Source organism: Schistocerca piceifrons, chromosome 3, assembly GCF_021461385.2.
Source record: "Schistocerca piceifrons isolate TAMUIC-IGC-003096 chromosome 3, iqSchPice1.1, whole genome shotgun sequence".
Classification (NCBI taxonomy): Eukaryota; Metazoa; Arthropoda; class Insecta; order Orthoptera; family Acrididae; genus Schistocerca; species Schistocerca piceifrons.
The window spans coordinates 379,949,578-379,974,070 of record NC_060140.1 but is presented as its reverse complement, the minus strand read 5'-3'; the positions used below and the strand labels follow the sequence as shown (position 1 = coordinate 379,974,070).

Below are 24,493 nucleotides of genomic sequence, written 5' to 3'. Positions count from 1 at the left end.
TGAAATTTGTTAACATCGAGTATAGATTTAAGTGTCAGGAAGTCGTTTCTGAAAGTACACTCCTGGAAATTGAAATAAGAACACCGTGAATTCATTGTCCCAGGAAGGGGAAACTTTATTGACACATTCCTGGGGTCAGATACATCACATGATCACACTGACAGAACCACAGGCACATAGACACAGGCAACAGAGCATGCACAATGTCGGCACTAGTACAGTGTATATCCACCTTTCGCAGCAATGCAGGCTGCTATTCTCCCATGGAGACGATCGTAGAGATGCTGGATGTAGTCCTGTGGAACGGCTTGCCATGCCATTTCCACCTGGCGCCTCAGTTGGACCAGCGTTCGTGCTGGACGTGCAGACCGCGTGAGACGACGCTTCATCCAGTCCCAAACATGCTCAATGGGGGACAGATCCGGAGATCTTGCTGGCCAGGGTAGTTGACTTACACCTTCTAGAGCACGTTGGGTGGCACGGGATACATGCGGACGTGCATTGTCCTGTTGGAACAGCAAGTTCCCTTGCCGGTCTAGGAATGGTAGAACGATGGGTTCGATGACGGTTTGGATGTACCGTGCACTATTCAGTGTCCCCTCGACGATCACCAGTGGTGTACGGCCAGTGTAGGAGATCGCTCCCCACACCATGATGCCGGGTGTTGGCCCTGTGTGCCTCGGTCGTGTGCAGTCCTGATTGTGGTGCTCACCTGCACGGAGCCAAACACGCATACGACCATCATTGGCACCAAGGCAGAAGCGACTCTCATCGCTGAAGACGACACGTCTCCATTCGTCCCTCCATTCACGCCTGTCGCGACACCACTGGAGGCGGGCTGCACGATGTTGGGGCGTGAGCGGAAGACGGCCTAACGGTGTGCGGGACCGTAGCCCAGCTTCATGGAGGCGGTTGCGAATGGTCCTCGCCGATACCCCAGGAGCAACAGTGTCCCTAATTTGCTGGGAAGTGGCGGTGCGGTCCCCTACGGCACTGCGTAGGATCCTACGGTCTTGGCGTGCATCCGTGCGTCGCTGCGGTCCGGTCCCAGGTCGACGGGCACGTGCACCTTCCGCCGACCACTGGCGACAACATCGATGTACTGTGGAGACCTCACGCCCCACTTGTTGAGCAATTCGGCGGTACGTCCATCCGGCCTCCCGCATGCCCACTATACGCCCTCGCTCAAAGTCCGTCAACTGCACATACGGTTCACGTCCACGCTGTCGCGGCTTGCTACCAGTGTTAAAGACTGCGATGGAGTTCCGTATGCCACGGCAAACTGGCTGACACTGACGGCGGCGGTGCACAAATGCTGCGCAGCTAGCGCCATTCGACGGCCAACACCGCGGTTCCTGGTGTGTCCGCTGTGCCGTGCGTGTGATCATTGCTTGTACAGCCCTCTCGCAGTGTCCGGAGCAAGTATGGTGGGTCTGACACACCGGTGTCAATGTGTTCTTTTTTCCATTTCCAGGAGTGTATTTGTATGGAGTGTAGCCATGTATGGAAGTGAAACATGGACGATAAATAGTTTGGACAAGAAGGGAATAGAAGCTTTCGAAATGTGGTGCTACAGAAGAATGCTGAAGATTAGATGGATAGATCACATAACTAATGATGAAGTTGAACAGAATTGGGGAGAAGAGTAGTATGTGGCACAACTTGACAAAAAGAAGGGACCGGTTAGTAGGACATGTTCTGAGGCATCAGGGGATCACAGATTTAGCATTGGAGGGCAGCGTGGAGGGTAAAAATCGTAGAGGGAGACCAAGAGATGAATACACTAAGCAGATTCAGAAGGATGTGGGTTGCAGTAAGTACTGGGAGATGAAGAAGCTTGCACAGGATAGGGTAGCACGGAGAGCTGCATCAAACCAGTCTCAGGACTGAAGACCACAACAACAACAACAAACCTTATTGATAAGGTAACCTGAATTCACCCAGCTTTCGCTCCCATACAACAAAGTTGGTTGAAAGATTGAACGGTGCTCAGATAACTTAGTCTTGGTACCGACTTCCTTCTTGCAGAAGAGAGTAGATCGTAGCTGAGCGCTCACTGCATTAGCTTTGCTACACCTCGCTTCCATTTCTTTCACTATGTTACCATCCTGTGAGAATGTGCATCCTAAGTACTTGAAACCGTCCACCTGTTCTAACTTTGTTCCTCCTATTTGGCACTCAATCCATTTATCTCTCTTTCCCACTGACATTACTTTCGTTTTGGAGATGCTGATCTTCATACCATAGTCCTTACATTTCTGATCTAGCTCTGAAATATTACTTTGCAAATTTTCAATCGAATCTGCTATCACCACTGTCATCCGCATATGCGAGGCTGCTTATTTTGTGTTCACATATCTTAATCTCACCCAGACAGTCTATTGTTTTCAACATATGATAATATGAACAACAGTGGAGACAGGTTGCAGCCTTGTCTTATCCCTGAAACTACTCTGAACCATGAACTCAATTTAGCGTCAACTCTAACTGCTGCCTGACTATCTATGTAAAGACTTTTAATTGCTTGCAACAGTTTGCCTCCTATTCCATAATCTCGTAGAACAGACAAGAACTTCCTCCTAGGAACCAAGGCATATGCCTTTTCTAGATCTATAAAGAATAGATACAATTCCCTGTTCCAGTCGTAACACTTCTCCATTATTTGCCGTAAACTAAAGTTCTGGTCCTGACAACATCTAAGATGCCTAAACCCACACTGATTTTCATCCAAATTGTCCTCAACTAGTACTCGCACTTTCCTTTCAACAGTACTTGAGAAGATTTTACCCACAACGCTGATTAAAGAGATACCTCTGTAGTTGTTACAACCTTTTTTGTTTCCGTGTTTAAAGATTGGTGTGATTGATGCTTTCGTCCAGTCTGATGGAACCTGTCCCGACTCCCACGCCATTTCAATTATCCTGTGTAGCCATTTAAGACCTGACATTCCACGGTATTTGATGAGTTCCGACTTAATTTCATCCACCCCAGCCGCTTTATTGCACTGCAATCTATTGACCATTTTCTCCACTTCCTCAATTGTGATCCTATTTCCATCATCATTCCTATCCCATTGTACACCGAATCCGACGAAAAATCCAGAAAAGTTTTGGTCGTGCTTAATGTCAGCAAGCATCCAAAGTAATCGATTCAGAAGTTTGGGAACGTCGTGGTACCGGAATGGAAGAAAAGGCTCAAATGATGAATTCGGTCTTGTGGAACACTTTTGCCGCTGGAGTTAATAATTCACACAATACTCTTCTTCCCAAGCATAGTGCGAACTCTTAAACGGCAGATATTGGAGTAAGTGATCGAAAAATGCGAATTTAACTACTATCGCTCAATGGGGGAAAGACGTCTGCATTGGATGAGATTCTACCGAGATACGCGAAAGAATTTACTTTCTTTCTAGCAAAAATTCATCGTAGTTCGCTGGAGTATCTAAGGGTACCAATTCGATCGGAAAAAGAAGCCCACGTAAATGACGTTTCTCGAAGAGATGCAGGCAATGTAGGCCCTTAGCGCTGACATTAATCCATTCTAGAATCATGCAGTATTATAAAATTGGTGAAGAAATAAAATCCTGTCCACAAAAACCATCCTGGATTCCGTAAACAGAGATCTTTCAAATCACTGCCCGCGTTGCTTGGCCAAGAAAAACTGCGCACCGTAGACCAAAGGCGCCCACTTTAATTCCGTGTTCCTTGACCTCTGGAAGGGGCTCGATTCACTGTCGTTTAGTGGACCAAATGAGAGGTTATATAGCACAGAATCAGATTTTTGACTGATTTCAGGACTACATAGCAGAACTCAACACGTTGTTCTTAAAGGGACAGATGTTAAGGTAATGTCGAGAGTTCTCCAGGGAAGCGTTATGGCATCGTTAATGTGTAGGACACATATACATAAGCTAGTGGACAATATTGGAAGCTTCATGAGCCTGTTCGTAAATGATGCTACTGTCTACAGAATGTCTGCAACAGACAAAGACTGTAGTGAAATGCAGAAAGACGTCCGAACGATCGATGACTGCTGCAGGCAGTTATAGTTGATTCTCAACATTAGTAAATGAAACGTATTGTGCATAAATAGTCGGAGAGGTCCATAATGACAATGGATTGGGCTGAACGGGTGAGTGATGATGGGCAAGTAGGAGTGAGTGGGTGAGACGCTTACAGGGACGGACCAATGTGTGTGAGCGACTTATAGTTAGTGGAGATTGTGGGACTTAGAGGTGAGCTGCACGTCATAAAGAGCGCTAACATGTTCGTATACCAAAATTTTTGGGATTACTTTAAAGGGAGCTGAGGAAGATAGAATGAGGCATCTGGTATTCCATTTATTCAGCAGTCTTTTAAATAAACAGGAACGTGTTCGCAATTTTTGTATTCCGATAGGAGCATTTTCAGCTGGTCAGTTATAATTTAATACTGTAGTTTTTCACATGTCCTGGAGAAGTTGTGTATACTGCTGGAAGCGTTCGCAGAATCAAAAAAACTCATTGGATCCACCAAGGCTGTAATAATTATAATTCTCTCAATCCTGATTCTTCATTCTTCTTTCTCAAACATTCTATAAATAATTTTGCGTATTCCTTTACTTTATAATTTTTTCTTCAACTGTAATAATAATTAATGAGATATAATAATAATTAATTAGATCACAAAACTAAAACTGCAGTTGATGTCTTGTAGTAAGTATGGGTGAAAAAACGCCGTAAATCGGCCAGGTGGAGAATCAGGACTGAATGAACACATCTTCAGGGCCACACATAAGGGGAAATATGGACTAACAGCACTGGAAATCGCCACTGAAGGTGCTTCACAAATAAAAGAAGCGAAACGTGAATGGCAGAAACCAAACTGCCTTTTATTTAGTTGCTTGGACGAAATGTACTTCCATGAATTTTGAAGCAGCTAATGAACAACGGGAAACGAAAAAAAGACTATAACAATTTGTATTGAAATACCATTATCTTTCGGAGCCTCCCATGTCTCCATATCATATCTCTCGTTTTAATGAAACTGAATGTTCGGATTCTGCAGTGGAAATTTCACTCCGTTTTTAATCGACACAGATACTCTGGAAAGGCTTTGAGCTGAGAGCGCTTTCGTGATGATACCGAGTAATTAACTAGACATGCAGTTAAAAAAAGTGTCACATATTACTTCAGGAGGTAGTGGTGTCCAAAATGAAGAAAAGTTCCTGAAATGATGTGTCTGGAAACCAATACCTGTTGAGATAGAGGCCAGTCTCTCCTCTAATATCCATCTGCCTGTTACGTAGAAGCACACTATAGGCAGTGCAGCATGTTGTTATCATGCATCCTGACACATCCTTCAGCCCTTCTTCGCAGTGAATCGCATTGTCAAACATGCCTGGCTCCATTTGGACTGCATCACACCCATTGATCACACACTGTTGTAACGCCTGCACACTGTCGATGGGCTGGGCATACACCAATGCCTTTAAGTGACCCCGTATCTAGAAATCCCCACGGATTCAGGTACGGTGAACGGAAGGCTATGTTACTGGACATCCTCAACCAATTGATAGCGTATGAAACGTTGTGGTGAGGTACCGTCGCACGATCTATAGAAAACGTCGTGCATGAACCACAGTCGTTGTGTGTCGGCAAGTTTAACGTTCTCCAATAGCGCCACGCCGCTCCAACAATGCGCACCACCCATCTACCTGTTCTTAAAATCTGCAAAAATTCTGGGATACTGTAACCCTCTTCAGGCACGTTAGGTGCCAGATCATCCGTTTGAGCGATCTCCGGAGTTGTTACAGTTCGTATGTAGGAGTATATTGCACGTGTCCGTACCCGTACACAAGTGCCGTAAGCTCCGTGATCTGGCTCAGACAGGGCAATCGGGGTCGACTGATCGCCCAGTGAACTGTCAATGTGGTCATGTGGATGCAGGGTGGAGAGGCGTGTTGGTGGCACACCGCCCTCCCAGCCGTTGTCGGCTGTCTTGTTCCTGGAGCCGCTATCTCTCACTCAAGCATCACGAAGCTGAGTGCATCTCACTCATCCCACCAAGGAAAAAAATCCCTGGCAGTACCAGGAATCGAACCCGTGTCCTCTGCATAGCTGCCAGACTCGCTGACCACTCAGCTATGGAGACGGCCTGCATGGCTCTATGATTCTCTTTTAGTCAGTTACTCCTCCTTGTTTCGCACCTATCTACATCCACTTACATACTCCACAAGCCACGATATGGCCCGTGGTTGGGGGTATGTTGAGCCATTACTAATCATTTCCTTTCCTGTTCCACTCGCAAATAGGGCGAAGGGAAAACGAGTGTCTATATGCTTTCGTAGGTCCTTACGCGAAATGCACGTTGGCAGCATTATGATCGTTCTGCAGTGAGCTTCAATGGCCGGCTCTCTAAATTATCTCAGTGGCGTTCCTCGAAAAGAACGTCTTTCCTCCAGGGTTTCCCATTTGAGTTTCCAAAGCGTCTCCATAATACCTGCGTGTTGATCGAACCTACCGATAAAAAAATCCAGCAACCTGCCTCAATTGTTTCCATATCTTCCCTTAATCTTAACTGTTAGGAATCCCAGATACTCGAACAGTGCTCAAGAATAGGTCACACTAGTGTCCTATGTGCGTCTCCTTTACAGGTGAACCACACTTTCCCAAAATTCTTCCAGTAAACTGAAGTCGACCAATTGATCTCACCACTAAAAACCTTACACCCTCCTTCCATTTCATATCGCTTTGCAGCCTTACACCTAGGTATTTAATCATCGACCAGACTGTGTCGAGTAGTCATCTTCTATCCGGCTACAGTCACTCAAAGACCTATTCCTGTACACCGCGGCGTCATCAGCAAAGAAGGTTCTTTCACACTTTCGTGGGGAACTGCTGATGATGTCCCTGTCTCCGACGGGTACTCGCTGTAGAGGACAACATACTAAGTTCTACTACTTAAGAAGTCTTCGAGCCACACACATATTTGGGAACTTATTCCGTATGCTCATACCTTCGTTAACAGTCGACAGCGGCGCAGCGTGTCAAACACTTATAGGAAATCTAGAAATGTGGAATCTGCCTGTTATCCTTCATCCACAGTTCGCGGGATATGTGAAAAGAGGTCAGTTTGAGTTTCGCGCGAGTGGTGGTTTCTAAAACCGTGCGTATTTGTGGACAGAAACTTCTCAGTCTCAATGGACTTGATTATATTCGAACTGAGAATATCTTCGAGAATTCTGGAGCAAACCGATGTTAGGAGTATCGCGGTACATGCAAGCTAACTAATTGGACAGCCCGGTAGAGTACTAATCGTAAACGTTGAAAGGGTCCTGTAGACCCCTTTCACTATCGGTTTATTTACTTTCCAGTGATACAAAACTCTCTGGCATGCGTGAGCGAATGAATGTGGGTGTGTTCAAATGTTCAAATGTGTGTGAAATCTTATGGGACTTAACTACTAAGGTCATCAGTCCCTAAGCTTACACACTAATTAACCTAAATTATCCTAAGGACAAACACACACACACCCATGCCCGAGGGAGGACTCGAACCTCCGCCGGGACCAGTCGCATATTCAATGACTGCAGCGCCCTAGACCGCTCGGCTAACACCGCGCGGCGAATATGGGTGTGTTTCATGTTGCTATACGGTGGTTTAGTCTGCTGCAGAGAATGAGCAGTAGTCGTAAAGAATGGCCAACCCCTGTAGTTTTCAGGTAGGCAAAGAGGTTTGGTCTCCTTGCGTGAAAGTTACCGGTGTTAGGTTGGTGGCAGAAGCCTCATCTCTGGGTTTTCCTGGCCACGGAATCGCGTGTGAGACGTTGGAGTGGGTGAGACGGTCAGTCTACTTCCAGCGCGCCGAGGGTCTGCAGCCGAGCTCTCTTCGAAGGACGGTGAGTTGGTTTAACCGCGTGGCGTAGCGAGAGGAGAGCTTTTAGCTTTTGGTCTCGCGTCTCGTTTTAAAAAGCTTGTTTAACCTTGTCGCAGCAAGGAATGCAAGGCTTCTGCAGACTTTCAGTTTGATTCGTAATGCACTTTGATCTGTAAGAAGAACGTAACACAAACGTGTTGCATATGTAAGAAGTGCGCCCTCGGTTCAGTGTGAATGTTTGTCTGCCTGCAATTGCGTCTGTGTACGTTCTAATCTTCCCTGAATCTTAATAATTTTGCCTCTTCGTGAATTTTCATTGTCTCATTTACCTTATGTCCGTTGGAAGCCATCCACGTGGTTTAATAACAGAGTTTTTTGGCCCAGTGCCATCACCCTTTGTCTATTCAAATGTGCCTTCTGAAAAATGTTAATTGTTCGCGGCTGCGTGGTATAATGTGATTAAAACTTGGCCACCGAATGTAGGAATTGTCTCTCCGCAAACCTCGTGGGCATACGAGTGTGTTGTGAATCGTGTGCCGTTCCACAAGAAATTGTACTTAGTCACCAGGCAACAGGAGCTGTGTATATGTATTACATCAATGTTTTAAGGAATAAACAATTTTGCCACCAATCTTATCCTGTGTACCAATGTTACGTCTCTATTACCTACGCCATTTACTTTGTAGTTGCCTTGTTAGCCCATCCATAGCATTTCCATGTGCACAGGTCCAATAATCAGTGTTCCCTTTTTATTTAAAACAAATTCTTTAGACTAGATGTTGTTTCCAGGAGCGCTGCTGCAAGCTGCTCTTATGCACAGTGTAGACGCATTATTTACTTTACTTTAATATTTGATTCGCGTGAACAATGCCTGGACCAAACTACACTACTGGCCATTAAAAATGCTACACCACGAAGATGGCGTGCTACAGACGCGAAATTTAACCGACAGGAAGAAGATGCGTTGATATGCAAATGATTAGCTTTTCAGAGCATTCACACAAGGTTGGCGGCGGTGGCGACACCTACAACGTGCTGACTTGAGGAAAGTTTCCAACCGATTTCTCATACACAAACAGCAGTTGACCGGCGTTGCCTGGTGAAACGTTGTTGTGATGCCTCGTGCAAGGAGGAAAAATGCGTACCATCACTTTTCCGACTTTGATAAAAGTCGGATTGTAGCCTATCGCGATTGCGGTTTATCGTATTGTGACATTGCTGTTCGCGTTGTTCGAGATCCAGTGACTGTTAGCAGAATATGGAATCGGTGGGTTCAGGAGGATAATACGGAACGTCGCACTGGATCCCAATGGCCTCGTATCAGTAGCAGTCGAGATGGCAGGCATTATATCCGCATGGCTGTAACGGATCGTGCAGCCACGTCTAGATCCCTGAGTCAACAGGTGGGGACGTTTGCGAGACAACAACCATCTACACGAACAGTTCGACGACGTTTGCAGCAGCATGGACTATCAGCTCGGAGACCATGTCTGCGGTTACCCTTGACGCTGCATCACAGACAGGAGCGCCTGCGATGGTGTACTCAACGACGAACCTGGGTGCACGAATTAGAAAACGTTATTTTTTCGGATGAATCCAGGTTTTGTTTACTGCATCATGATGGTCGCATCCGTGTTTGGCGACATCGCGGTGAACGCACATTGGAAGCGTGTATTCGTCATCGCCATACTGGCGTATCACCCGGCGTGATGGTATGGGGTGCTATTGGTTACACGTCTCGGTCACCTCTTGTTGGCATTGACGGCACTTTGAACAGTGGAGGTTACATTTCAGATGTGGTACGACCCGTGGCTCTACCCTTCATTCGATCCCTGCTAAACGCTACATTTCAGCAGGATAATGCACGGCCGCATGTTGCAGGTCCTGTACGGGCCTTTTTGGATACAGAAAATGTTCGGCTACAGCCCTGGCCAGCGCATTCTCCAGATCTCTCACCAATTGAAAATGTCTGGTCAATGGTGACCGAGCAACTGGCTCGTCACAATACGCCAGTCACTACTGTTGGTGAACTGTGGTATCGTGTTGAAGCTGCACGGGCAGCTGTACCTGTACAGGCCATCCAAGCTCTGTTTGACTCAGTGCCAAGGCGTATCAAGGCCGTTATTACGGCCAGAGGTGGTTGTTGTGGGTACTGATTTCTCGGGATCTATGCACTCAAATTGCGTGAAAATGTAATCACATGTCAGTTCTAGTATAATATATTTGTCCAATGAATACCCGTTTATCATCTGCATTTGTACTTGTTGTAGCAATATTAATGGCCAGTAATGTAGTAACTACATCCCATTCTTTACGAGTGATGGTACAATGAACGTTCTCTTATGATTATTTCTTATGATTAAATTAATTAATTTTCTGATTCAGCCAAATCCTGTATTTGTCGTGTGGCTAGAGTTGGTGACGACCCAATCTTTTACGTTGATTTCAGTGTCAGATAGCATTTTCTTACTCAAAGTGAGCTTCACGCATCTTACACATAGGATCAACTTTCTTCGCAACTTAGACATAGTGACCATGACGCAAGCTAACTAACAACGTTTATTAATGGTTAAGTAAATTACGATGCTATTCTTGAGTGGCGTGTAGACAGTGCTGCACAGCAGTGGATTTGACGGTGGCGGCGCCTCTGTTGCAGAGTGGCTGCTGTGCGCGAGCTGGTGGCGGCGGTGCGCGAGGCGTACCCCGGCGAGCAGGTGGACTGGCCCATGGTGCACGACGCGGGCTGCACCTGCGACGACACCGAGCTGCCGCACCACGTCACCACGCGGCCAGACATCGAGCGCCTGGTCGCCGCCGTCTTCCGGCCGCTGCTCGGCCGCCTCCCGGGCAAACCCACCATCGTCACCATCTCCAGGTAGGGCCCGCGTCTCGCGGCTGGCGGTATCGCTGCGCCCACGTGCGTGTGCCGCTGTTGTCAGTGACCACTGTTTACAGCTGTTACAGCGCACGTGTACCCCTGGCACGAAAAACAGATTCCCGATAGAGATTTGATAGTATCCATCTTAGCCCGCTCAGTTGGCCGTGCAGTCTAACGCACGGCTTTCCGGGCGGGAAGGAGCGCCTGGTCCCCGGCACGAATCCGCCCGGCGGATTTGTGTCGAGGTCCGGTGAACCGGCCAGTCTGTGGATGGTTTTTAGGCGGTTTTCCATCTGCCTCGGAGAATGCGGGCTGGTACCCCTTAATCCGCCTCAGTTACACTATGTCGGCGATTTCTGCGCAAACGAGTTTTCCACGTACGCGTACACCACCATTACTCTACCACGAAAACATAGGGGTTACACTCGTCTGGTGTGAGACGTTTCCTGGGGGGTCCACTGGGTGCCGAACCGCACAATAACCCTGGATTCGGTGTGGGGCGGCGGAGGGGTGAAGTGGACTGCGGTAGTCGTCGTGGGGTTGTGGAGCACTGCGGCTGCGGCGGAGAAGGTGCCTCTCTATCGTTCCTAGGTCCCCGGTTAACATACGGTACATACAAAACCCATCTTAACTAACTGTCTTTGTGCGTCAACTGCAAAGTTCAGGATACAGATGAACAACGGCTACATTTTGGGCCAGTGGGAGAGCGTCAGATTTTGGCTCTCTGTTTACGGGAGTCACCCGCTTCTGTCGATTGACGCACTCCCCTCAACCAGGGCGATGTGTGTTACCCTAGGACGAAACATAACGCCATCATGTGGATCAGAAGCCACGTGATTCATTATTTGTTTGGAGGTGTTGTCATAGGTGTAACGAATGTTTGGAACAATTTAAACGATACGATACAATATTTTAGTGCCTGTGTACTCTGAATTACGCTGAAAAGTTCCTTTGGGCATGCATGTATGTAGAAAGGAACATTGCATCGTAATTCAGAGTAACACAGGCACTGCAATATCGTATTTATCTGCCGGCACAGGGAAAGCGACTTTCAATTAAAATGTCTCACCCGTACGGGAATATACAGAGTGTTTATAAATGAATATCGGGGTTTTAACGCTTTGTAATATTTATTGCATTAAACTTACAGTTATAAATGATATGTCAAATGAAAGAGCAAGTCAAACAGTTTTACCAAGAACCTTATAAATGTTCAATGTGAGCACCATTTGTCACGTGGCACACATAAAGTCTGTATCCGAGATTTTCCCAAGCGCTGGATAGGCCGCAAGGGGCCCAATGACAGGGCTTGCTTTGCATGGCCTCCACGTTCACCCGAACTAACGCCATGAGATTTTTTCCTTTGGGGCTTCATCAAGGATCGTGTGTACGTGCCTCCGCTGCCAGCAGACCTCCCTGAATTAAGAAACCGGATTGAAGCAGCTGTCGCTACAATCACTGAAAACGCACTTATCAACGTTTGGGAAGAACTCGGTTACAGACTTGATGTGTGCCGTGTTACAAATGGTGCTCACATTGAACATTTATAAGGTTCTTAGTAAAATTGTTTGAGTTGCTCTTTCATTTGACATATCATTTATAACTGTAAGTTTAATATAATAAATATTATAAAGCGTAAAAACCCCGATATTCATTAACAAACACCCTGTGCGTTATGGATATACGAATACAGGTCGTAGACGCATGGTTGACGACATATTGAAATTTGGGTCTGGCCGTCAGTCGTGCACGGATAGCCAAATGGTGCCGGCACTCTAGCTCAGCATGTCCGGTCAGAGGGTTAGCCGTCCTCTTTAATAAAAAATTGAGTTAAAGGAACGACGATGAACTTGAACAATCGTCATGGGACGTCCGCCCCGAACAAATAGAACGAAGAATTGCGAACAAAATGAGAGCAAGGAAAAAAAAGAAAGAAAAATGGTAAGGCGACCGATGGCGATAAGCGGCAGATCCCGGTTCGTATATCGATCTAGAATAAATTTTAATTGTCGTCATTCCATTCAACGGCTGATGGTTGTCCATATTCGCAATTGCGAATACATTTAATGAATTTAAACGCTCGTCATTGTGCTATTGTGAAAAATCGTAAATACATCCGATACTTTTCGAACTTCTTGCAGAGCATCCTCCATTATCGGCACCGCAGGTGGATCATTCATGGCAGAAGATGAGTTTGATACACCCACACGTACATGATTAAACAGATAACGGTACCTACACGACATTACAGGAAGAAATGCCATGAAGATAGGATGGCGACGTTCGTGGAGTATCGACCCCGCGTGGGAAGTTGTCAGAAGTGTTCCATTGTGTTTGCTCCCTTTCTTTTTTTTCTCGCACTTAGCACGAATCCCTTCTTTCTTAAAATCACAGATGGAGAAGTCGGATTCATTTTCTATCAGTAATGAGTATTCTCCTGTGGTCATTTAATCCTTCCATTTCTTCCTGTTTGGCGACACAAACTTTGTGGCCGGGCCTCGTATATTGACCCCTACCCAGTTTGTCCCTGTTACCATAAAAAAAACCGATAGCGTCTTTGACTAGTAACCAAAACGTCCAGGGTCACGGGTACGAACCTCGCTACTGCTTAAATTTTGAATAAAAATAATCAGCAATGGCTTTCGGAGACTTTCGGCCTGAGAAGCCATCCTCATTCTGCCAACGTATTTGTCAAAGAGGGTGGACAGACGGACGGAGGTTCTGCGCTTGAGATGGCAAATTGCCCCTAAGAGGAGGAAAAATAAGCAATGATCAATGGAAACCACTGCATTAAAGACACACAGTGCGTATCCACAGGACACATGGTCTATGCAAAAGATTCCGGGCTAGTCCCCCATTCGGATCCCCGGGAGAGGACTGCCAAGGGGGAGGTGACGATAAAAAAATGTCTCAATAACCAATGAATCGGTAACGTTCTACGAGTCGGGGCGTGGATTGTCAGAAATTTGAATGTGGTAGAGAAGCTAGACAATCTGAAAAGGGAAATACTAACGCTCAATCTAGGTATATGGCGGTCACTGAAGTGAAATTGAATGAAGACAAGGATTTCTGGTCAGAGGAGAGAAAGGTAAAATCAGCAGCAGAAGAAAATGATATAACGGGAGTAGGATTCATTATGAACAGAAAGGTAGGGCAATTTACGTTTCGCTCAAGTACCACGAAGACAATATAAGAGAAATCTGCGTCTTTCGGTGAGAGGCACCCACATGCCTAGCTCATACTGTGGCATCAAGCAGTCAGGCCTGCAAGATGAGTGGTCTGCCAAGAGAGTGGATTCATTCTTATTTATCGAGTAACATGAACTCTCGTACTCACAATTAAGTTACAAATTATGCTCCTATATGAATAATACGCACCGGAAACGCAAACCTGACTATCATTAATTTACAGAACTCTGACTGTTCACTACGCACTGGCAATAGCACATTTTCTTTTTTTAATTTAACGGCTTTTATCAACACCTGGCCATCGCACTGAATATGAGTGGCGCACACATTATAAATTCTGGATATCATGACAACATAAAATTCGAAGGAAAAGGCCACCAATCTTTTTCTTTTCACTATCTTATTTATTACGATAAATTCTATAACCTAAACACACAAATTCTATAACCTACAACAATAACACATGAGAAATTCCGCCCAGTGGGCATGGCTTTACATTGGTGATTCTCTACCTTATGGTCTCGTAATTATTTAACGCTACAGAGCACTTTCTGGATAGGATGGTGGATCTTTTGCTATATCTCACACTTCGACTCTCACAACCATCATCACGAAACTTTCCTCCAGACCGAGCGGTACAAAAGGAACACACATAACCCACTACCTCTGAAACTACCTTGCTACTCTCCCATGCAAACCACACATACTCAAATTACATGACATACACCACACTACAACATGAAATACAACACAGGGAATAGTCACAACATTATCACTTTCAGCTTTCCCACTTAAATTAATATTTATCCCAGCTTCACACGACACTGCCCCACTTCGTAATTCTACTTTCCTACCATGACCTCTAGAGATATATGCACGTCTTCCTGTGCAATGTAAGCCAAGTGGCGTTGCTGGATAGACGGCTGACTCACCTTGCTTCTCTCTCAGAGTATTATACAATCCTGGAAATGGAAAAAAGAACACATTGACACCGGTGTGTCAGACCCACCATACTTGCTCCTGACACAGCGAGAGGGCTGTACAAGCAATGATCACACGCACGGCACAGCGGACACACCAGGAACCGCGGTGTTGGCCGTCGTATGGCGCTAGCTGCGCAGCATTTGTGCACCGCCGCCGTCAGTGTCAGCTAGTTTGCCGTGGCATACGGAGCTACATCGCAGTCTTTAACACTGGTAGCATGCCGCGACAGCGTGGACATGAACCGTATGTGCAGTTGACGGACTTTGAGCGAGGGCGTATAGTGGGCGTGCGGGAGGCCGGGTGGACGTACCGCCGAATTGCTCAACACGTGGGGCGTGAGGTCTCCACAGTACATCGATGTTGTCGCCAGTGGTCGGCGGAAGGTGCACGTGCCCGTCGACCTGGGACCGGACCGCAGCGACGCACGGATGCACGCCAAGACCGTAGGATCCTACGCAGTGCCGTAGGGGACCGCACCGCCACTTCCCAGCAAATTAGGGACACTGTTGCTCCTGGGGTATCGGCGAGGACCATTCGCAACCGTCTCCATGAAGCTGGGCTACGGTCCCGCACACCGTTAGGCCGTCTTCCGCTCACGCCCCAACATCGTGCAGCCCGCCTCCAGTGTTGTCGCGACAGGCGTGAATGGAGGGACGAATGGAGACGTGTCGTCTTCAGCGATGAGAGTCGCTTCTGCCTTGGTGCCAATGATGGTCGTATGCGTGTTTGGCGCCGTGCAGGTGAGCGCCACAATCAGGACTGCATACGACCGAGGCATACAGGGCCAACACCCGGCATCATGGTGTGGGGAGCGATCTCCTACACTGGCCGTACACCACTGGTGATCGTCGAGGGGACACTGAATAGTGCACGGTACATCCAAACCGTCATCGAACCCATCGTTCTACCATTCCTAGACCGGCAAGGGAACTTGCTGTTCCAACAGGACAATGCACGTCCGCATGTATCCCGTGCCACCCAACGTGCTCTAGAAGGTGTAAGTCAACTACCCTGGCCAGCTAGATCTCCGGATCTGTCCCCCATTGAGCATGTTTGGGACTGGATGAAGCGTCGTCTCACGCGGTCTGCACGTCCAGCACGAACGCTGGTCCAACTGAGGCGCCAGGTGGAAATGGCATGGCAAGCCGTTCCACAGGACTACATCCAGCATCTCTACGATCGTCTCCATGGGAGAATAGCAGCCTGCATTGCTGCGAAAGGTGGATATACACTGTACTAGTGCCGACATTGTGCATGCTCTGTTGCCTGTGTCTATGTACCTGTGGTTCTGTCAGTGTGATCATGTGATGTATCTGACCCCAGGAATGTGTCAATAAAGTTTCCCCTTCCTGGGACAATGAATTCACGGTGTTCTTATTTCAATTTCCAGGAGTGTAGTTTGAATCCAGCGTCACACGGAAACATATCACGCAAAGTAATATTAAGAACATATTCATCATACACACGAGTCCTCAACTGATACCATGGACGAGTACTTCTCTTTATCCTTTGTCTCATACACAGATTGAGACTCACACAGTACTCACCACGTGGAAGTACTCGCCTCTAATTTAAAGTCCTGCAGACGCTATTTCTTAAATATTTCAACTTATAGTACACACGCTAGTAATTCAGCTTAACTTAAACACACGGAAGTATTTCAACTTATTGCTACACGTGGTTTCATTGTGACCGTTGGTCACTTCCGAAGATTACTACGATCCCATTAATATTACCTGCCTGACATTTAATTCTCCCCACAAAAGTTCCTGAAATAGAGAAATTATTATTTCAAACTACTCTTAAGTATTCCACATGCATACCATGTCTCCACTCTTTTGTCTTTACGGAGCACACCTAAGACAGGTCTTAACAGCACAAGGTCCAGCGGCAGAGTGCTGAAACATGGCCATTCTTCAGGCCCTCTCGCACCTCTGCGCAAGTGGGGGAGCACCTTGCTACCGTATTGGTCAGCCACATTTCAGGCGCTCAAAGCTCAGGTAAATTTCATCTCTTTGGTCCCACCAAAGGTGGCCAAAGGATCGTCTCAAAGATGATCATATATTCACATCCACTATCTGCGGTTAGCAGACGACCATACATTCATTCATTTCACAGATCTCACCAAACTGGATGTAGGGATTTATTTTGTGGGAGTGCACATGTGATCAATTAAATAAATAAATTGTCATTCTTTCCCACACTGGTATCCGGCTTCGCTGTATTAATTGAAATTGAGTTATTTTACAAAAAAAATGTGTTGTTCTGACAAAAATAATGAAGTATGTTGTACCTATTTTCAATGTCGGGCGGTACTGTACCCTTTCAACGGAAGCATAGAGACAGTCATTTTGCCCTCGCTCCATTTGCGGATGGGGCAGGAAAGGGAATGACTAGCGGTAGTACAAGGAACCCCCTGTTTTACACAAGTATGGTAGATAGCAGAGTCTCTGTGTAGATGTAGATGTAAAGGAAGAGACGCCACAGGTCCTTTAGGTATACCGCATTCAACTGAAACTAATTATTGATAATAAGAACTTTTTCATCTTGAGTCATCAGTCTTCTGAATGGCTTGATGCGGCACGTCGCGAATCCCTCTCTGCGGCAATCTCTTCATTTCATGGCAGTGCTTGAATCCTATGTCCTCAGTATGTGCTAAAAGTATTAATCCAATATTTGTCTTCTCCAACAATATTTAACCTCCAAAGTTCCCGCTAGTTATTACCTGATGCCTTAACAATTCATTTCATCCTACCCTTTCTTTTCAGTGCCTCCATTTGTTCTTCAGACAACCTCCTCATTCCTTATCTAATCAGTCCACCCGATTTTCAACATTCTTCTGCAGCGCCACATCTCGAACGTTTTGATTCTCTTCTATTCCGGTTTTCCCACTGTTCATCATTCACTTCAAACGATTCTGTGCTCCAAACGTACATTCTTAAAAATTTCTTCTTCGAATTAACGCCTGTGTTTGACATCATAAAACTTATTTCGGCCGGGAGTGCTTTATTTGTCTGATAAATTGCTTTTTATGTCCTCCTTGCTTCGTTAGTCATTAGTAATTTGGCTTTCAAAGCAGCAGTATTCTTTAAATTCGCCTACTTCGTGATCACCAATTTTCATGTTCAATTTCTCGCTATTCTCATTTCTGCTAATTATCATTACTTTTATCTTTTTCCGGTTCATCCTCAGTCCATATTTCGCACTCATCATATGGTTTATTCCGTTTAACAGATCCTGTAATTCTTCTTCACTCTCATGCTGTGCAACACCCATCTTTCCCTATAGTTTACTTCTACTTTTCTCACGATTTCGAAACCCTTGCACCATTTCATATTGTCGATAGCTTTTTCTAGATCGACAGATCCTATGAGCGTATCTTGATTTTTCTTTAGTCTTTCTTCCATTATCAAGCGCAGAGTCAGAACCGCCTCTATGATGCCTTTACCTTTCCTAAAGTCAAACTGATCGTCATCGAACAGGTCCTCAATTTTCTTTTCCATTCATCTGTATATTATTATTGTCATCAACTTGAATGCATGAGATGTTACTCTCAGTGTGCGATGGTTTTCTCACTATCTGCCATTGCTATTATCGGAATTGTGTGAATTATATTATTCTGAAAGTCTTGATGGTACGTTACCAGTGTCATAGATTCTGCACACTAACTTGAATTAATAGTTTGGTTGCCAGTTCCCCAATGATGTTAGAAATTTCAGCGGAATGTTATCTATACCTTCTGCGTTATTTAATCTCAAGTCTTCCAGAGCTCTTTTTAAATTCTGACTCTTCCTTATCGATTCCCGTTTCTTCTTCTATCAAGTCATCCGACAAGTTGTCCACCTTTTAGAGGCCTTCAGTGTACTATTTCCACCTATCCGCTCTTTCCTTTACGTTTAACAGCGAAGTTCCCAATGCACGGTTAATGTTACCAACCTTGCCTTTAGTTTCACCTAAGGATGTTTTTGTCTTTTCTGTATGCTGAGTGAGTCCTCCCGCCTATTACTTCTGTTTCCACTTCTTCACATTTTACCTGCAGCCATTTCCTCTCGGCTGCCCTGTTCTTCCCACTTACTTCATCTCTAAGTGATTTATATCGGTGTATCCCAGTCTTTCCGTGAACATTTTTGTACTTTCTCCTTTCATCAATCAACTGAAGTATTTCTTCTGTCATCCAAGGTTTCTTTGGAGCTACTCGAATAGTTATCAAAGTGTGGCTACATTTATAGCTTCTGTAGTTTTAGAAAAAACCTCCCACTGTATTCCGTAGAATACACTATTTGAAAATCTGAAGGTAAAACAGAAAATATAGAGGGAGCAATAGACCATCAGACACTTGTGCAGAAACGAGACTGCCATTATAAGAGGCGAGGGATATGAAAAGGAGACAGCAGCTAAGAAATGAATGAGACAGGTTCTTAGCCTAGCCGCCATGCTGTTCAGTCTGCAGAGGAAGTAAAAAAATAAAATCAGTCAAATTTTAAAAAGAAATTGAAGTTCAAGGAGAGGAAACGACATATTTAAGGTTTGTCGATGACACTGTAATTCTGACAGGGACGGAATAGGACTTCGAAAGACAGTGCATTGAAGTGGATGAACATCAGTAAAAGTGAAACAAGGGTAGCGGAGTGTAGTCAAATTAAATCAAGCGACTCTGAGGAAATTACACTAGAAAATCGAACACAAAAATTAGTAACGAGTTTTGCTGTTTGGGCAGCAAGATGTCTGAGGACGGCAGCAGTAAGGAGGATGCACGAGTAAAGTGTAGGCTGTCAATACTAAGAAAATCTTTTCTGAAAAAAGAGAGAAGCGTTAATTTCTAATCTTCTTCTTTTTTTCTTCTTCTGCATGCTTTAAGCCTTGCTCGAGCTCTTAAAACTACGTTTGATCCTTTCATCCTTTTGCTGGTCTTCCAATGCATTTTTTACCTGGCGGATCATATTGCCAAAAATATTGTGGTGATAACTCCTCCATTCGCAAGAAATAGGATATTAATTTTTGACTATTCTCTTCCACCTCTTCGTTTATATTACATATTTTCAATTCCTGCCTAATAGCCACATTTCTTTTATAATCTAACTTTGTATATCCTGCTATGTTCCTGAGGGACCTCATTTCGTTGGCCTGTATTCTTATTTTATCTTTTATTTTTTCATTACCCTAGATACATTCCCATATAGAAATGTTGGTACCAACATAACTTTAGTTTAATACGAGTTTATGTGCCTACTTTTTTTTGAAAGGTTCTCTGATAGTACCCTTTAGGTAATTATACTTCTCAGTTTTGACTTTTTGTTCCTTGTCTCCTCTGTTCGTTGGCATGGCTCCTAAAAATTTAAATCTAACTACACTATGCGATCAAAAGCATCCGGACACTCCCAAAACATACGTTTTTCATATTAGGTGCATTCTGCTGCCACCTACGGCCAGGTACTCCATATCAGAGACTTTAGTAGACATTAGACATCGTGAGAGAGCAGAGTGGGGAACTCAGCGGAACTCACGGACTTCAAACGTGGTCAGGTGATTGGGTGTCACTTGTGTCATACGTCTGCACATGAGATTTCCATACTCCTAAACATGTCTAGATCCACATGTGATAGTGAAGTGGAAACTTGAAGGGACACGTGCAGCACAAAAGCGTACAGGCCGACCTAGTCTGTTGACTGACAGATACCGCCGACAGTTGAAGAGGGTCATAATGTGCAGTACGCAGACATCTATCCAGACCATCACACAGGAATTCCAAACTGCATCAGGATCTACTGCAAGTACTATGATAGTTAGGCGGGAGGTGAGAAAAGTTGACCTTCATGGTCGAGTGGCTGCTCATAAGTCACACATCACGCCGGTAAATTCCAAACGACGCCTCGCTTGGTGTAAGGATCGTAAACATTGGACGATTGAAGAGTGGAAAACCGTTGTGTGGAGTGACGACTCACGTTACACAATGTGGCGACCCGGTGGCAGGGTGTGGCTTTTGCGAATGCCCGGTGAATGTCATCTGCCAGCGCGTGTAGTGCCAAAAGTAAAATATGGAGGAGGTGTTGTTATGGTGTGGTTGTGCTTTTCATGGAGGGGACTTGCACACCTTGTTTCTTTGCTTGGCACTATCGCAGCACAGGCCTACATTGATGTTTTAAGCATATTTTTGCTTCCCACTGTTGAAGTTCAATTCGGGAATGGCTATTGCATCTTTCAACACGATCGAGCACCTGTTCATAATGCACTGCTTGTGACGGAGTGCTCACACGACGATAACAGCCCTTTAATGGACTGGCCTGCACAAACTCCTGACCTGAATCGTATAGAACACCTTTGGGATGTTTTGGAACACCGACATCATCCCAGGCCTCAAAGAAGATGGTTCAAATGGCTCTAAGCACTATGGGACTTAACATCTAAGGTCATCAGTCCCCTAGACTTAGAACTAAGTAAACCTAACTAACCTAGGACATCACACACATCCATGCCCGAGACAGGATTCGAACCTGCGACCGTAACAGCAGCGCGGTTCCAGACTGTAGCGCCTCGAATTGCTTGGTCACAGCGGCCGTCTCCCAGGCCTCACCGACTGACATCGATACCTCTCCTCAGTGCGGCACTCCGTCAAGAATGGGCTGCAATTCTCTAAGAAACCTTCCAGCACCTGATTGAACGTATGCCTTCGAGAGTGGAAGCTGTCATCAAAGCTAATGGTGGGCCAACACCATACTGAATTCCAGCATTACCGATGGAGGGCGCCACTAACTTGTAAGTCATTTTCAGCCATGTGTCCGGATACCTTTGGTCGTTAGTGTACCTGCTCTATGATCCTGTTTTCTTTTATTATTTTTTGCTTACCGGTTTTTTCCGGTAGAAATGGTTCAAATGGCTCTGAGCACTATGGGACTTAACATCTATGGTTATCAGTCCCCTAGAACTTAGAACTACTTAAACCTAACTAACCTAAGGACATCACACAACACCCAGTCATCACGAGGCAGAGAAAATCCCTGACGCCGCCGGGAATCGAACCCGGGAACCCGGGCGTGGGAAGCGAGAACGCTACCGCACGACCACGAGCTGCTTCGGTAGAAATCCATGGCTTTTGTGTTTTGTATTGATATTGATAGGTTTATATCTGACACATTTTATGTAGCTCACAGTAGTTCGTCTTCACTGTTCGTGATTGGCCATCCACATAATCAGCAACTGCCCTCGTCGGTATATAATCTTGTTGCTTACCTTTCTCACCTGTGCTAGTTGCTTCTTATACATTTCCTTATTCTCCTGAGGTGGATGTCGCATTATCTGATATAAAGTTTTTTCTTTATTCTGGCCGCCATCTCCATTTCTTTTGTCCAACAGATGTGCCCTTTCCTTTGCTCTATTTTACCTATTGCGTCAATGGCTGCAGTTCCTGTTACGTTTTCATTTGTTCCCGTTCATGTTCAGTATTGTCTGCTTCGGGAAATCTTCTCATTATATTGTTTAGGCGTCTTTGGTATAGAATCTTGATAGTACATGTTCTAGTAAGTACATTTTATATATCTGTCTTGGCATCTTTAAGGGTTTTTGGGCATTTGATGCCATCTCTGCGTTAAGGTAGCTTTTACTTCAACTAGTAAGTGACCGGTATTTACGTTATACCCTCTATATAAATGCCGTTCCTCAAACAATATAACTAGGGTTTTGGTCTTGTAGGATACAGTGGCCGCGCGTGGTAGCCTCGAGGTCTGTCACGGTCCGTGCGGCTTCCCACGTCGGAGGTTCGAGTCCTCCCTCGGGCATGGATGTGTGTGTTATCCATAGCGTAAGTTAGTTTAAGTTAGATTAAGTAGTGTGTAGGCTTAGGGTCCGATGACCTCAGCAGTTTGGTCACAGAAGACCTTACCACAAAGTTCCAATTTAGGAAATAGTCAGTCATATTTATAGACTCTCAGGCGGACAATGTGTACTTGCGAATATCTTTGTGTTTGTAGAAATAGTTCAAGACTCTGATGTTGAAAGTTGCAAAATCTCATAACAAGATTCCATAGCTACTGATCGTAATTTCTCCAGCATAGCCTATTGTATTATCTATCCTGTGCCTTCCCGTTCTTGCATTGTAGTGTTCACCAGCTACAATATAGTCTTTCTTATTTATATTTTCTAGTGTTTGCTGTAAGTCTTTAAAAAACGATTTCCTTTCCCCTCCCTCTGCGGCATACACCGATATACAGGATAAACGGTTCTACAGACCTTACATTTTATATGTATCTTCTTTCATTCATCCATGTATAACTTACCAATCTGTACTTCAGTGTTTTTGTTAATTGCTATGGCAACTCAAACCTGAGTCTTCTGCATTGTCCTACCCCACTATATATTGTAGTATAATTTCCTAGATCGATAGTTTCTTTCGCTTTTTTTCCTGTAATTACTGATATATCACATCTCATCTTTTCTAGGTTTTTTGTGAATATCTTTGTGAAGTTCCATGTCATTAAGTTTACACATTCTGTTATCCCTGAAAGAATCCTGATAACTGCCAGCTGGATCACTAACTGAGAGCAGTCTTTACTGCTTGTTTAGTTTCCGCCTCCTCTGATACGAATGGAATACAAGAAATGCATTCGCAGTTGCGAATATCATCGGACTCCGCTGCACATTGTACTGGTGACAATGAAGATTTGTGCCGGATTGAGACTGGAACCCGGATTTCCAGCTTTAAGAGAGCGGTCACCTTAACCGCCTCGGCCATCCGGGCACGCCTCCAGGAGCGACCCGAACTTCCTTATGTAGCCGTGTGTCTACGTCCTGTAGCCGCACAATTGCTATGATTTCTGCACCTGAAGAGACTTATGGTTACTGTCGCGGCCTTGTCGTGCTATGAAATATTATATTGTATGCATGTCTGAAGGAGATTGCAGAGTACGTCGTAAAAACGCAAGCACTGCAATATAGTTATAGGAACGGAGCGGGAAAAGCAACGTAATTGCAGAAGATCAGTATATGAGATTTTCCCATCGAGTCCTCTGATTTTAATGTAGATAGGTTTCCTTGTCTACCTTGCTCAGTTTAGGTTTCAATTTGCTAATTATTTAATTTTGGTTTTGGCTGCAGCCCTGAGATAGGCTATGGCTGCGGTGAGTCTCTTATGGAAGAGAAACTGATCGGTCATGGGAGGGAGCTCCTTGCCGCTCTGGCTGCACGAGAAGTCGTTCGGACAAAAGAAGCATAGTCACGTGTCCGATGTGCACGATGTGAGGTGAGTCGGAAAGTGCGGCCCTTCTACGGGCGTCTGACTGGCGGACGGCGCAGAGAAGAGACACCAAGCCACAGTGGCGCCCACCTTCATTGTAAAATACATAATGGGTGCTTCACCCACGGTCCGGCCTGGAGACACCTATTGGGGCGGAGCCGAAGGAATAACTCGTCTTGGTAGACACTTGGTCACATTTGGGGTTAAATAACGGAATGAGAAGCACTCTTTGTAGTATCGAGGCCAGTTTAACAATAGGAAATTTTCTAAAAAGGAGCTAATGTAGTCGGTTGCGCAAACACGCACTCTCTTTTCCCCTTGTCTTGTTCTCTCACTAGTAAACGTCGTGGAAACTCCCACTC

General features: G+C 45.3%; 1 protein-coding gene across 1 annotated transcript in view; it reads left to right on the top strand.

Moving 5' to 3' along the window:
- LOC124790057 (UPF0489 protein C5orf22 homolog) overlaps positions 1-24,493 on the top strand; it is a 484,274-nt gene that overhangs the window by 411,902 nt on the left and 47,879 nt on the right. The window contains exon 2 of the mRNA XM_047257619.1: positions 10,512-10,730. Within this exon, the coding sequence (XP_047113575.1) occupies positions 10,582-10,730 (149 nt within the window). The 5' untranslated portion in view covers positions 10,512-10,581. The remainder of the gene's footprint in view (positions 1-10,511; positions 10,731-24,493) is intronic.